The 15,726-nt window shown below is 38.2% G+C and overlaps 1 protein-coding gene across 2 annotated transcripts in view; it reads left to right on the forward strand.

Annotated features, from left to right (window-relative positions):
- The window catches only part of LOC306851461 (huntingtin-interacting protein 1-like), a 55,803-nt gene that overhangs the window by 29,290 nt on the left and 10,787 nt on the right, over positions 1 to 15,726 (forward strand). For both annotated transcript variants that reach the window (XM_079387709.1, XM_079387710.1), the window contains exons 9-28: positions 42 to 99; positions 226 to 301; positions 685 to 828; positions 926 to 1,023; positions 1,139 to 1,211; positions 1,775 to 1,958; positions 4,416 to 4,504; positions 6,964 to 7,080; positions 7,178 to 7,279; positions 9,926 to 10,120; positions 10,271 to 10,418; positions 10,528 to 10,614; positions 11,416 to 11,523; positions 12,044 to 12,180; positions 13,689 to 13,799; positions 13,907 to 13,965; positions 14,226 to 14,319; positions 14,407 to 14,507; positions 15,386 to 15,491; positions 15,576 to 15,699. In XM_079387709.1, coding sequence (XP_079243835.1) covers positions 42 to 99; positions 226 to 301; positions 685 to 828; positions 926 to 1,023; positions 1,139 to 1,211; positions 1,775 to 1,958; positions 4,416 to 4,504; positions 6,964 to 7,080; positions 7,178 to 7,279; positions 9,926 to 10,120; positions 10,271 to 10,418; positions 10,528 to 10,614; positions 11,416 to 11,523; positions 12,044 to 12,180; positions 13,689 to 13,799; positions 13,907 to 13,965; positions 14,226 to 14,319; positions 14,407 to 14,507; positions 15,386 to 15,491; positions 15,576 to 15,699 — 2,211 coding nt within the window. The remainder of the gene's footprint in view (positions 1 to 41; positions 100 to 225; positions 302 to 684; positions 829 to 925; positions 1,024 to 1,138; positions 1,212 to 1,774; positions 1,959 to 4,415; positions 4,505 to 6,963; positions 7,081 to 7,177; positions 7,280 to 9,925; positions 10,121 to 10,270; positions 10,419 to 10,527; positions 10,615 to 11,415; positions 11,524 to 12,043; positions 12,181 to 13,688; positions 13,800 to 13,906; positions 13,966 to 14,225; positions 14,320 to 14,406; positions 14,508 to 15,385; positions 15,492 to 15,575; positions 15,700 to 15,726) is intronic.

Below are 15,726 nucleotides of genomic sequence, written 5' to 3' on the forward strand. Positions count from 1 at the left end.
AAAATAGTGCATGCTCTGTCTTGTGTACTCTTGTCTTCCAGGTCTGCCAGCAGATACTCTGCAGGGCCACAGGGATCGCTTCCAGGAGCAGTTTAAGAAGTGAGTCTGTCAGTCACTATCCAGTCAGAACAGCTGCCATGAGTCACACAGACTGCCACTATTTTATTCTTTTGTCATTTCTCACTCTCTCAATCTTTTCCTTTCACTCTGTTTCTCTCTCTCCAGGCTGAAGAGTCTGTTCTATCGCTCCAGTAACCTGCAGTATTTCAAGAGACTGATTCAGATCCCACAACTTCCTGAGGTGAGACTCCTGCATACCAAACAGATTCCTGCCTGACCTGAGTCCAGAAATAAAGCTAGTGGAAAGAAATTATGTAACTCATTTACATATCTGCCTGCTTAGTTTTCTAGCGTCAGGATTTTCAGCTGGACTCCATGAAGATACTATAGGCTGCCCTATAAAGCAACATATTATCCTTCAATTTGCATGACATTTAAAATTAAAATGAAAGGCAAAGTGAGATTTTTTTTCATTTGTTTGAGCTTCATGATCACAACATAGTGACTTCAGCTCAACCAATGGCATGAGACTAGGGTGGGGTTGTCTGTTCTCAATGGGAAAAATGATTTGAAAACACATTCCAGTAGTTTCCTTTACTTACATCTCTCTCCATTTCTCTTCAGAATCCGCCAAACTTCCTGCGGGCATCAGCCCTCTCCGAGCACATCAGTCCAGTGGTGGTGATTCCGGTGGAGTCTTCGTCCCCAGAGAGCGAACATGTTCTAGAGACCGAAGACCTGGTGGACACGGACATCCCACCTTTACCGGTAACACACACACTTTCACTATCCAAAACTCTCTGTATACTTTCCTTTTAACTTCAGTTTCTAAAGCCAGAGAGTTTTTTTTTTTTTTCTCCTTTAGAGCACTGTGGACACCAAATTCGACGACCTGTTTGGCACCTCAGCTGCTACAGACCCGTTCAACTTCAACAGTCAGAACGGCATGCGTAAAGATGAGAAGTAAGTCTTGGAGATACTGTTGGAGAATATAATTAATAAGTTTTATAGGAAGCTCTTTGAGTTTATTAGAACAAATTATAACATGGGACTCATGAACGTGTATCTCTCATCTCAGAGACCGTTTGATTGAGCAGCTCACAGCGGAGCTACAGGCCCTGAAAGAGGAGCTGGAGTCCTTCAGGTTGGAGGTAAAGAGTGGGAGATGAGAGGAGGTCAAATGTGATAAGCTACCACTTAAAAGTTTGGAGTCAGTAATGTATTTTTTTTTTTTAAGAAATTCATATTTTTATTCAGCAAGGATGCTTTAAATTGATCAAAAGTAATTGTAAATACATTTGTAATGTTACAAAGGAGTTCCGTTTCAAATAAAAGTTGTTCTTTTAAAAATGTTTTAAGAAAGTATCATGGTTTCCACAAAGATATTAAGCAGCACAATTGTTTTCAACATTGATAATAATCAAATGTTTCTTGAGCATCAATTCAGCATATTAGAATAATTTCTGAAGGATCATGTGACACTGAAGACTGGAGTAATGACTAATTCAGCTTTGCCATCACAGGAATAAATTACAATAGAAAACAGTTATTTTAAATTGTTAACATATTTCACAATATTACTGTGATTACTATATTTTTGATCAAATAAATGCAGCCTTGATGAGCATAAAACATCTTACCTTTGAAGGGTCATGTACAGTGGAAGATAAGTGAAAATAAAAGTGTCACTAATCATTCTTTTGTTCTTTCTCAGAGTGGCCGTCTTTGTCAAGCACTACGGGGGCGTGTGAACGAGCTGGAGGCGGAGCTTGCGGAGCAGACTCACCTGAAGCAGCAGGCATTGGGTGAGAGCGAGTTCCTGAGGGTGGAGCTAGACGACCTGCGCAGAGTCAAAGAGGACACCGAGAAAGAGCAGCGCAGCCTGAGCGAAATCGAGAGTAAGAGTTTGTTGTTGGAACCTTTTAAAATACAGCAAATTGAATTCCTTTTTATATTTCAAATTTTACATTAAATTGTCACGTCCTTGTTAAAGTGGTCATGAACTGCCTTTTTTATTATTTTGTACTATTCTCTGAGGTCCACTGCCATGATTGGCTAACAGTTGTGAATGTTTGTCAGCCTATATCATTCATAGATGGGTGCTACTGTGATTTAGGTTAAAAACGCATAAATGCTCAGTAAATATCAAACATTCTGTTATAACAGACAAAACAATAGTGATCACGTAATAAAAACAGTTACTCACACTTGTGTGTTGCAAAATTACTGTTGGATCCAATAGAGGGGGAAATATCATTATGAAATAAATGTTTTTCTCAAATACACGTTGGACACAATTATTGGCACCCCTAGAAATTCTTATGAGTAAAATATCTCTGAAGTATATTCATATTCACAATTTTGAGCACTCCAGGGTGATTATGAACATGAAATTATCCAGCCATGGCTTCCTGTTTCACAGAAATATAAATTGGAGGGAAAACAAAGCCCAAATTCCCTTAATCATCCATCACAATGAGAAAAACCTAAGAATATATTTCTGATGTGCAGCAAAAGATAATTGAGCTTCACAAATTAGTGAAGTGGCTTTAAGAAAAGAGCTAGAGCAGTGAAAAGTCCCCATTTCCACCATCAGGGCACTAATTAAGAATTTCCAATCAACATAAAATGTTACGAAACTGCCTGGAAGAGGACATGTCTATATCGTCCTAATGCACGGTGAGAGGGAGAGTTTGAGTGGCTAAAGACTCTCCAAGGACCACAGCTGGAGAACTGCAGAAAATAGTCAAGTCTTGGGGTCAGAAATCCTTTAAAAACAAAATTGTCAAACAGCCCCTACATCACCACATGTTGTTTGACAGGGTTTCCAGAAACTTTCTCCTAGCTCATCCAAAAACAAACTCCAGCGTATTCAGTTATCAGACACGACTGGAACTTCAAATGGGACTGGCTTCTATGGTCAGATGAAACTGAAAAATTAGCTTTTTAGCAGCAAACACTCAAGATGGGTTTGGTGAACACGGGATAAAAAGTACCCCATGTGTTCAATGACATATACTGCTGTATTTTTGATGTTGTAGGCCTATATTTCTGCTGGAGGTCCTGGACATCTTGTTTAGACACATGGCATCATGGATTCTATCAAAGTGACTGACTCTGTTAGAAATCCTATAATGGGCCATGTTTGGATCTTCCAACTGTACAATAGGGGAAGTCGTGGCCTAATGGTTAGTGAGTCGGACTCGTAATCCAAAGGTTGTGGGTTCGAGTCTCCGGCCAGCAGGGTTTGTAGGTGGGGGGAGTGAATATCCAGCGCTCTCTCCACCCTCAATACCACGACTGAGGTGCCCTTGAGCAAGGCACCGAACCCCCAACTGCTCCCCGGGCGCCGCAGCATAAATGGCTGCCCACTGCTCCGGGTGTGTGTTCACGGTGTGTGCACGATGGATGGGTTAAATGCAGAGCACGAATTCCGAGTACGGGTCACCATACTTGGCAGTATGTCACTTCACTTCATAATCCAAAAACAACTCAAAAATGGGTCACTGAGCACAAAACCAAGCTTCTGCTATGAACATTCCAGTCCTCTGACCTGAACCCTATAGAAAATGAGTGAGGTGAACTGAAGAGATGAAGCTGTGAATCTAAAGGATCTGGCGTGATTCTGGATGAAGGAATGGTGTCTGATCTCTTGTAATGTGTATTAGAGAACATTTATTTCATAATGATATTTCCCCCCATTTTAAATTCTTATTGTCCAATGAATGAATAGATAGATTTGAGATTGTGAATTTTTTTTTTTTTATAAAAGATCAAAAGGATTAACAATGCAGATTTATTTTCACAGCCGCCTTTGATCATATTTACCAAGGGTGCCGATATTTTTGGCCATGACTGTATGTCAAATATCAAGGGAATTTGACCCCTTTACTTGCAGAATGTTGATAATCAAACTTGTAGAATTTACTTCCATAGTATTTTTTCTGTACTGTGGAAGTCGATGGCTACCTTCGGATGTTTGGTTACCAACATTGTTCAAAATATGACTCAGGCAGGTTTGGAACAATTTGAGGATGAGTAAATGATGACAGAATTTTCACTTTAGGCTGAACTATCCCTTTAAAAGGCTGTGCAGAGTCAGTACAGATGCAGAACAGTAGTGCATATTCATTAGACAGTCTGTCTGTTTACTCTCTGGAGCTGAGGAACACAGCCAGAACAAACGCTAATGAACCATATAGTCCACAGTCCAATTCACCAGTTTGCAGGCCTGTGTTGACTCTCAGTGGTGCTAACTGTTCTGTGACACAGAGAGGAAGGTCTGAGGCATGTCAAGGCTTGTGTTTTTGATACTTAATGTTAATATTTTGGTTGTGTATTTGTTTTTTTTGTAGGAAAAGCACAAGCTAATGAGCAACGCTACACTAAGTTAAAGGAAAAATACACAGAGCTGGTCCAGAGCCACGCTGACCTGCTGAGGAAGGTGAATTGATGACTACATTTAGTTCACGCACTGCCAGTATATGAATATATGCATATTTAATTGTACAAATGATCACATTAATACATGCAATTAATGCATTAACACATGTTTAATGCTGTTTGATGTATACGCTACTGGGTCATTCCATGTAAACTAAACCAGAGGTTCCCGTCTCAAATTTTTGATTTTGCTAATATTTTTCTAAAGATAGATAAACATGTATAGTGATGAAAGTCAAAATATTAAATGTTGTAGATGAATATTTAGTGAGTAATCCACTTTTTTTGTAGAGAGGGGGTCAAAATGGCCATTTTCACCGTAGATTCAGAGCCAAATTACATGAGGGTAAAAATGACAGCATCATAATGTTACTTTCACACAGAGATTCGTAGGTTTATTAGTAAAATCTGTTGCTATCTTTGTTGCATTACGTGCCAATGGTGACCGTTCAAAAATGGCGAAAGAGACATTTTTTCTCCAAAGATTGCATGCCTGTAACTCAAGAAGCATTAAATAAATCTTAATGCCCTTTTAGATATTAGGTCTTTTCCTTTTGGCATTTTCATTTTATGGCCCTATATGGTTCAGTTCCAGAGCTATTGGAATTTAGAGTTAACAATTAATCCTGGTCATTCATAAACTGACGTGTCACACTGTACATTCTTAAACCCTGGGTTACTGTTAGTATTTGCATATTTGACTGTGTCAACAGTGATGACTAGATAAACACAAAACCACATTTGGTTTTTGACCATTGAAAATGGGTAGGATAAAACAGTTTGGACATGGAGCTTCACTGGAATGTCAATACCTCTAGGATTAAACCATATAGGGCCTTAAAAATCAAGATTCCAAAAGTTTCTTAGGAACCAGAATCTAAAATCATATTAAGATAACTGTAATACTACTTGAGTTACAGGCAAAAAATAATATTTATGACACTCAAACAGGTATGTCCTATACAGTTGTTTTGAAAGAGGGAAACAAGATGCATGTCTAGTTTCAGCATTGCTTATTCTTCAGACATTCCTCTTTAAATACAATAAGTATGAAAATCCAATATCTCTGGGACTGAATGATACAGGGCCTTGAAAATGAAGATTCCAAAAAAAAAAGTTTATTAAAAACTAGAATCTATAATCATATTTTGATATCTTTAATACTTCTTGAGTTATAGGTATGAAAAATTTGGAGAATTTTTTTTTTTTTAATGGTTACCATTGGCACATAATGCAATAAAGATCGCTAAAGTCAACAGGTTTTCAATCTCTGTGTAAAAGTAACATTATGATGCTGCCATCTTTCTGAAGTAATTTGTGTGCCCCTGTAATTTGGCTCTGAATCTCAAGTGAAAATCGACATTTTGAAAATAGTGGATTACGCAGTAAATATAAATCCATGGCGTTTAATATTTTGGCTTTCATCGCTATACATGTCTATCTTTCTTCAGAAAAAAACATGAGCAAAATCCAAAATTTGAGCCAGGGAACTTTCTGATATTTGGTTGATTAGACACGGAATGACCCTACTATTCAAATTGGGGTCAATAAGAGTTTGAAGCAAGTCTCTCATGCTCACAAATGCACAGAATAAAATATCATTACAATTTAAAATAACTGTTTTCTATTTTGTAATCTATTAGATGTAATTTTATTCCTGTGATTCAAAGCTTAATTTTCAGCATCATTACTCCAGACTTCAAAGTCACTTAATGCTTCAGAAATCATTCTAATATGCAGATTTTCATCATCAATGGTGAAAGCAGTTGTGCTTCTTAATCTTTTTGTGGAAATAGGTTATTGTATACTTACTAGTCCCCCCCCCTGTTCTATTAATTCTTTAATTAATTAACAGAAAATTCAAAAGAACAGCATTTACTTGAAATAGATTTTTTTTGTAACATTATAGAAATGTCTTTACTGTCACTTTTCATCAGTTTAATGCATCATTGCCAAATAAAAATATAAATTAAAAAAAAGAAAAAAATATTTAATTTCTTTCACATTTCCTTCACACTGGAAATGAAAGGTCAAGCACATCGGGATGTGGGATACATTTTCTCACTCAGCATGCTTGTTTTGGCAAATGCAGTCAGTATGCTGTGTTTCTGTGTAGATAGTAGATGGAGAAATTGCATACTGCACAGACACAGGGTGCACACTACATACTGCTGACTTGAGCTCCAGTGTCAGGCCTGTCAGTAAACCTGCAGGCGGTGTAGCTCCTTCACCAGAATTTTTTCCCTGCAGACTCTACTCCATTTCTTGCACAAATGAAACTTGGCACTGTGTTCCTCTGCCACGCTAAGAGGCTGTCATCACACTCGCTCTCATTCAGCAGCACGCTCTGATCCCACCACAGAGACATCCGACAGTGGGTGCCACGTCCTTGGGAAAAGAACTGGGTCAGCCAAGAGTCTTGGCTCTGTGCTAAACTGTACATGTCTATGTGTTTCACAGAATGCCGAGGTGACGCGTCAGATGACGGTGGCCCATGCCGCACAGGATGAGGTGGAGAATGTGAAAAAAGAAATGCAGGACAGATTGAAAGCCGCTCAGGATACTGCCAGTCAGCAGGTTGGACACACACACACACAAACACACTCCCTCTGCCTGATGTATCCATAGTTTGCTTGTCTTACACGTCCCTATCCTCATGTATGTGCACGAGTAGGAGAAGGCTCAGTTAGAGCAGCTTCAAGCTCTACAAGCCGAACTCATGTCCAGCAGATCTGAGCTAGAGACACTGAAGAGTACCGTCACCTCCTCCCAACAGGTGGGACCTCACCTTCTACCCATCTTCCTCTTCACCTCTGTCACGAAACCATCTCCATTCCTTGTCCTAATACTTTATAAAGGGTCATGAACTGCATTCTTTTTTTATTTTATAATGTTCTCTGAGGTCCACTTATAATGTTAGCAAGAACTGTACATCAAAAAACACTATCCACCTTATTTTTCAACGTGGAAGTATGGTCGAGACTTCTGGTTCATTAGCTGCTGTAGGGAAAAAACGAGAAGAATAACGTGCAGCAAATGGCAAAACTGTTTGCACTACAAACCGGTGTGTTGATAATTAAGATAATACATTAAAATAATATGGTAAGACACCAATTTGCAATATCAAGCAGCAAAACGAGCTGTTTTTTACAGATAAAATAGCTGGAAGTGAATGAGACCAGAAGCAAGACCCATAAAATTTACAAATGGCCACGCCCATTTTTACAGGAAGAATAAGATGGATCATTTAAAATTAATAGGCTATTTTCTCTTAGAAACGCATAATATTGATAGGCATGCAGCATTTAAGACTTGGACGTGAACGCTCACAGCTATGATTGGCTAACAATTTTGAATATTAAAATAATAAACACTGCTGTGATCTTTGAAAATGTCATTGTGGTTAAAAATGTATACATACTCTGTGCATATCAAACAATCTGTAACAGACAAAGCAATAGTCACACATGGCAAAAGCATTGTTACTCACACTTGTGAGTTGGGACATTACCCGATCCTTGAGCAATGCCAAGGTCGAAACCATTTCAAACAAAATAAACACCTTTTATACAGACCTTATTAGCTAGCTGTACATAGTCCTTGGATGAATCTCTATCGTTTTCTTGCTTGAGTAATCCTGTGTTTGTGCCTCTCTCATATTTACTCGCCGCCTCCTATGTGTGTGAACTGGTGGGCGGGGCTAAAGAGGCAATGATGTAGAAGTAGGCGTTGATCTTTTGTTGCACTATGATGTCATATTGAGATGAAATATGAAACGAACCGCCGTTTTCGCAGCTTGGTTTTAACAAAGGCTGTTTTTGGACTAACATAAACATTGTGTGTAAGTTTCATAACTTAAAACTTACATGTAGTAAAATTAACTCAAAAGATGAAGGAAAATTTGATTTCTCAGTTTCTCAATCTGTTGTAGACTAATCTTCACGCTCTTCCATACATCCCTGTTCAGCTCTCAGCCCAGCCACAGGATCCATGTATCACTGTCTCTGCTGTTAGTCTAGAGCAGGTGGACATGGTGATTCTGTGTTGGGTGCTGAATTACCTGAATTAATGTGTCCATACTGCATGTGGGAGTTGATATGTCACCCCTCCTCCCCTCCATCCCACTTCCTTCTGTCACCTGCACACCTTCCTCCAACAGCTGACTCAACTCAAGACAACTGTCCTCAAAACACTGACACAGTTAACATCTATAGCATGACCGTATCAGTTGTATCAGTGTTTGCAGCCTTGCAGGGATGTTTTTTGTAGATCAAAACCCGGAAACGAAGTTGCATTTTAGCACTTGCAGTTCTGTCGTGCCAAAGTCAGTGGGTTTTTGGTTAAATGCCTGAAATAAGGTCTGTGGTTAACACAAGCTCAAGATATTTTTGTTTTATTCTATGGCATACAATACATCAGTACATGCCCTTGTGTGTGTTTTTTAAAGCTTTTACTTGTCTGTTGCTTTAAAGTAACTAAAAAGATTGTCAGAGACATTAAATATTATCATTCCAAACAAAATTAATGTTTAATGGCGAGTTACAGTGAAGTCTTGCAACTGTGGTGTAGTTTGTTTATATCCTGCGTCTAACTTTTTACTTCTGGAGATTGTATCTCAGAATTGGGTTTTTGTTGAGGAAACCAGATTGAGATGCTAATTCTGGGTTGGCCTACAAAATTATGCCAGCACTGCTGTGCTGTAATGGTATGGCAAATAATTTGTTGGTATATGAATACACCCCAAAATGTTACAATTTGGCACATAACTTGATAAAGTTTGTCAAAACAAATATCCGATTTATCCCAAATATCCAATTTAAAGGTATAGGTTACCTAAAAATAAACATTTGTCATCAGTTTCTTACTCGCATGTTGTTCCAAACCACTTCCTTGATAGTTTTCCAATTGTTTTAAATAATTTCTGTGAAAAATAACCATATATATATATATATATATATATGTATTATATTATATAACAATTGAAACAAATTCTAATTTCCATTTAACTGTGCTTCTTTAAAAAAAACAAAAAAAACAAAATGCTTAAATTATGGAAATAACAAAAAACTATATATACAGTTATTGAAGAAAGAAAAATTAAATGGATAGCATTGAAATAAAGTTGAATGAAAGTAAAAAATTAACACCATCTCTTTCATTTTCCGTATTTCTCGCTTTTTTAATGTCTATCCCTCTTCCCCTGCCCCTTCTCTTTCTATTTTAGTATTATATATTATCAGCATTTTAAATATAGCTTTTATTTGAGCTTTTTCAATTATAATAAGTAAACTTGAACTAAATTCAATTGATTTTTAGTAGTTTTAGTAAATAATAACACTGTTTCTCATGATTTTTGTTTTCTCCAGAAAATGTCACATTAAATCTTGTAATTGATGTAACTTTATTCACTCTCTTCATATAGTCAAACGAGCAGCTCAGTACTAAGCTGTCTGCTCTGGAGGCTGAGAAGACGGGACTTATGGAGACTGTATCTCAGAAGGAAGCGGCGCTAGCCAGTTTAGGGGTGGAGTTAGAGCGTGTGCAAAGCAGTCTGACCAATGAGAGGGAGAGTGGTGTGAAATCTGCTGAGGCCCTGCAAAACCAACTCAATGAGAAGGTGGAATATTCTGTTTACTGTTGATTTTAGTTGCCTTGTTACAGTAATGGTTTTATATGAGGTCAGATTCATTATACCAGAAGACATATGCTGTAAATATGGCAAACATGGAGTCTAAAATGCCTGTTTTGATTTTCTTTTTATCTGTAGGAGAGTCGTGAGCAGGCTCTGGAGAGCGAGCTGGTCTCTCTGCGCTGGGCGGCACTGCGGGCAGCACTAGAGGAGGCAGGGAGGATCGTACAGGACAGCTTGAATCAGCTAGACGACCCCGCACACATCAGCTGCACCAGCTCAGCCGGTCAGTGACCAGCTCAAATGACCTTAAACCTTCCCACTGATTATACCACAAAGCAGGAATTGCCCTATGAGAGCGTAATAAATATTAAAAGACCTTCTTGTGTGTGTAGATTACCTGGTGTCCAGGTGCCAGGTGGCTCTGGATTGCGTGGAGAGACTGCAGTCGGCCAGAAACGGCTTTGTATCAGATAAAACAGGTGAATTATATGTGTACACACACACACACACATACTCATTTCCCTACTTAACCAGCATTCATCAATGTACCATTCACTTCAGCAGGGTTGCGAAAGTTACAAGACAGCTTTACAAGTTACACGCCATTTAAAGTAGTAAAAGAACAGTACGTTAACAAACAAAACATAGTTGGCTTAATTGAAGCTTCTTAAAGAGATCTATATGTAATGTATTCTGATGGCAAAGCTGAATTTCAGCATTGTTACTTCAGCATTTATTATTGTTCTCAATATTTAAAACTATTGTGATTATTTTAGTGAAATTCTTGATTTGATACATTAAGTGGATGAATGACACTATTCTTCAGGATACATTGTTGAATAAACATTTCAGAGACTCTTTGAAATGACTGTACTTGAGACAAAGGGAAAGCATTCTGTCAGGCTGTTGTTTTGGCTCGTTTGTTAGTAAGGCTGCACAATAAATCGTGAAGTGGTCCATGGTGAAGTGATTTGTCATGCTGCAACACTAACTGTTGGAAAAATTGTCCCAGTTCTAAAAAATCAACACAATTTTAAAGGCAGCTGAGATACTTTCACACTATTGAAAACTTTTATTACTCCATCACTGTTCTGCAATGAAAATGCACAAGCTCAAAAAAAATCTACTAATAATATAACAAAAAAAAAAAAAAACATTACCAAAAATGATTCACCATGAATGCATTCAGACCTCATTTTATCACTTTTGTTGAGATGATAGGCATTCATATGATCATGTTGAAACAGTTTCTCACTGATTTTTCTGTATGTGTGTGATAGATGTGTCTGGACTGGTGCGGGCAGTGACTCAGTTCGCTCACCTGGTGGGCGATGTCATTGTGCAGGGCAGCGCCACCTCCCACATGGTGCCAGTGGAGCAAGCTGACGGTGAGCACGAGATGTCAATTTCCCAAAACATTTTCAAAAGAGCTGATATGTTATTGTATCAGCACAGCTGATGCACCTCTTTGTAAATACCTCCTTAAAGACACATTCATTGACACACATACACCGTATCGACCAATCAGCATCCAGAACCAGAACTATTCGTTTGATATAGGCAGCATAAATGTCTATTATTAAACTGCTAAATATTTCACAGCACCACTATATCCACATATAGAGAGACGTCCAAGACTTTCTGTTTGAGTTGGTCTCCATACATCATGAAGGACATTAGTGTCGCTGCGGCTCTGTTAATAACTCTGTCGCCGGAGGTCTGGTGGTTTCGGTAGAGCTGCTTTAAAGGAGCATGACAGAACTCAAAACGGCTAATGTGCATTCCCATGTGCACGAGCGATCACGTCACAGGAAATGTGTGTCTGCCCGAGCGTATGTGGAGTGTCTGTAGGTGACAGATGGCTCGTCTGACTGCTTTCTGTCTTTGCCTTTGTCTGTCTGTGGACAGCATTGGCAGACAACGTGAAGGCGTGTGGAGCGGAGGCCCTGGCGCTGCTCTGCCAGCTCAAGGAGCAGGAGTCTATGGGGACGGCAGACTGCAGCCAGCTGAGGGCGGCACTGGATACCGTGATGGCCTTGGGCGAGGTGAGTGAGCCACTGAGAGACAGTCCTCGTTTTAGTATAGTAACAGTGGATTGAATATAAAGCAGCATGTAATTGGTAGAGAGAATCTTTTTTTTATTATTTCATTTTTTTCACTAAGCCTTTTAAATTAGGCCAAAACTAGTATGGGATACTTTTTGTGTACTGCATACTCTGTGATATACTGTGTACTAGCCAGTGTTATTTTCGTATTATATTATATTTTGAATTGGTTTTTAGTATACTTTTATTTTAAGGTGTCCTTATTACATTGTAATTATACATTTAAGTACTCAGTAGTTGTAATTAACTACATATATGGTTAGGGTTAGGATGAGGGTTTGTTTTAGGGTTAGTTGCATGTAATTATGCATAATTTATTGTTATTACTATTGTAAGTACATGTAACATCTAACAAGGTTATAGTCCGTGTTATCGGCTTTGGGGCCAGATTACTATCAGCTTGCAGCAGCACAAACCCTCTTTTGGTGTTAAACTACTGTCAGGATTTACTAAAGACACGCAGTGGGAAATTAGCACTGAAAAGGCTTGGACACATTTATTTCCATGACTATGCATTTGTAGGAGTTTCCCTTTCAGTAAATTTATGGAGTATTTAAATGAATCTCACAACGCAATTTTCTAACATTTGCACTCATCAATTCACTGGTATTTGCGGCATTATTTAGCGGCCAAAAAAAGCATGTCTTAAAGCAGGCGGTAATTTGCGCTGCTCTTGGTAGATTGTGCTGTTCATTATGGAAATGAGATGTTGTGTCTGTTTTCTTTAATGTGTGCATTGTTATTAAATCACCCACAGAATTTTCCCCTCCCATCGGCGCTTTTATGGAATTACGCTCTAACACTAATTTGTCCTGTTTAGTAAATCTGGCTCTTTATTTTTATAGTTTGTTTTCTTTTTCATTTTAGTTTTAGCAATTGTATGTGCTTTTGTCATTCTCTATAATTGTTTTTTTATATATTTCTATTTAGTTTTAGCAATTTTAGTACTTTTTATTACAATTATTCAACAGTGCAACTTTTCTCATTTTCATTCATTTGTTCAAGTAATACTACATATTTAATTTAATAAAATTTTTCATTTATTTTATTTTAATTATTTCAGTTAATGAAAACAATCCGATAAAATGTCTCAAGAAGGAGGGTTGTAAAAACGTGATATTTTTGATTGATATTTGACTTGATTTGATGTTCAGATTGATTTTTCACATTGAAATCAAAGGTTAAGGCTAATATGTCTAAATATTTGGCACTCCAATCAATTAAGAGTCAAGAAAGAGATTTTAATATCAGATAATTATTGGCCATGCTGCAGATGAAAGGTCAAGCATATTGCATTGTTGGATACTTTAGTCCACAGAGTGTGCTTTGGTTATATGCCTCACATTTTAGCATTCAGTATGTATCATGCAGGTATTCCATGAGTATGCATATTATATAAATATGAAACGGAAATAAATGTAGTATGCTATTTTGTGTTCTTTGAGCAGAAGTTGCGTCCTCGGGGTCTAGAACTGCAGCAAGGGGAGCTGGGAGATCTGGTGGAGCAGGAGATGGCAGCCACATCGGCAGCTGTGGAGTCAGCCGCCGCAAGGATTGAGGTAATCAGACGGCTCCCTGTTCTCCCTGTCCTACAGACAGATGCTTAATAAAACATGAGGCGCTCCAATCTACTCCTCTAATATTTTTCCTCTTTGCTCTCAAACAGGAAATTGTCAATAAGTCCAGGGCGGTTGACACTGGAATCAAAATGGAAGTCAATGAAAGGTCAGGCTGACCAAGTCATGCTATTCATATAAATAATGATTTTACGGTTACAGCCACAAAAGCAGTTTTACAGATTTTATTTGGTTGATGTTCCTCAGTGGATTTGGGTATTCAGTGATCAGAATGTCTCCATGCTGAGCTTATTTCACTTGGATAGTGCTGCACGTTCACATTCACCCAGACGCTTTAGCAGACCCACCCTTGTGCGTACAAAACAGGCCTGTGAGTGTGTAAATGTTGCTCTCTCTCGCCCCCTGCAGGATCTTGGCATCCTGCACAGATCTCATGCAGGCCATCAAAGTGCTGGTGCTGTCCTCCAAAGACCTGCAGAGGGACATCGTGGAGAGCGGCAGGGTGAGTCAACGCATCTAACACTTTTAGGAAAACTCGAGCTTAAAATGACAGAAACGGGTGTTAATGAAGATGCTGCTGTGTTCACAGGGGGCCGCATCTATGAAGGAGTTCTACGCCAAGAATTCCCGATGGACCGAAGGTCTCATTTCCGCCTCCAAGGCCGTGGGCTGGGGTGCCACCATGTTGGTGTGAGTATGTTAGACACTGAGAAAATAAAAATGTTTGGAGGATGCTGTGACAGTGATTAAAAATCTCAGTAGGTAACAGAAAGCTTGCAGGTTTTTAGGACCCTATAAAGGACCCAGTTTTATTTTTCCATTGTATTTACTTATTTCTGTTTTATGAAATCTGTTTTTATTTTTTCTCAGATTTTGTGTTCTTCATCTTAATAGTTTAATTACATTTGAATAATTAAAAAGCATGTGCAATAGATTGAATTTATAAAACTTGAACAATTTAATAAATTTATTAAAATGTTAATAATAACAGGGCCCTGTTAAATCAGTTTTATTTTTGACATGCCCTTTCTTTTTTATTAAAGAATTCTGCTGTATTTTTTATATATTTTATAGATATGTTTTAAGCAAATGTCATCAAAAACTGTGGCAATCAAATTAATTCATAAAACTTGTAATCAATTGAAAATGCAAAAATTCATATACAACAAAGCATTGTATTTTTATTTTTTTGCCATATGAAGTGCTACACAAAAATGTTTACTGTATAAATTAAAATAAAATAATTTTTTGTGATTCCTTAAGTTTTAATAAATTGTATTGTTATTTTTACTTAGTACATTTTATAGTAGCAGTAAAAACGGAGCCAACGGAGATCGTGTACAGCTCTGCTTTTGATTTATTCATCCAAAAATCGTCTAATTCTGTGACATTTCACATTATACTGTAAATTCCATTTTAATGACTGGATTTTGCACTTCTAGAATCTGTGTTTTCCACATTGCATAAATCATTGGGCCCACTATGGTTTGAATCCTACACTAATTGATCTATGAACTATCACCATTGTGCTACCTCCAGTAAAGTTTTTTTTTTTTTTCTTCCTGCAGTGATGCAGCTGATCAGGTGGTGCAAGGCAAGGGCAAGTTTGAGGAGCTGATGGTGTGTTCGCATGAGATCGCCGCCAGCACTGCTCAGCTGGTCGCAGCTTCCAAGGTACAACAACAAATTGCCAGCAACATTTGCACTTGAATTAACTTTAAAGCAGTATAATGACAGTAATCTATTTTATCTCTTTAGGTCAAAGCAGACAAGGACAGTCCAAACCTTTCCCGTCTCCAGCAGGCCTCCAAAGGGGTCACCCAGGCTACAGCAGGGGTCGTGGCATCAACCAAGTCCGGCAAGTCTCAGATCGAGGACACAGGTGAGGTTTTGTTGCACAAATACAGCT

Source organism: Barbus barbus (assembly GCF_936440315.1).
Source record: "Barbus barbus genome assembly, chromosome: 31".
NCBI classification, from domain to species: Eukaryota; Metazoa; Chordata; class Actinopteri; order Cypriniformes; family Cyprinidae; genus Barbus; species Barbus barbus.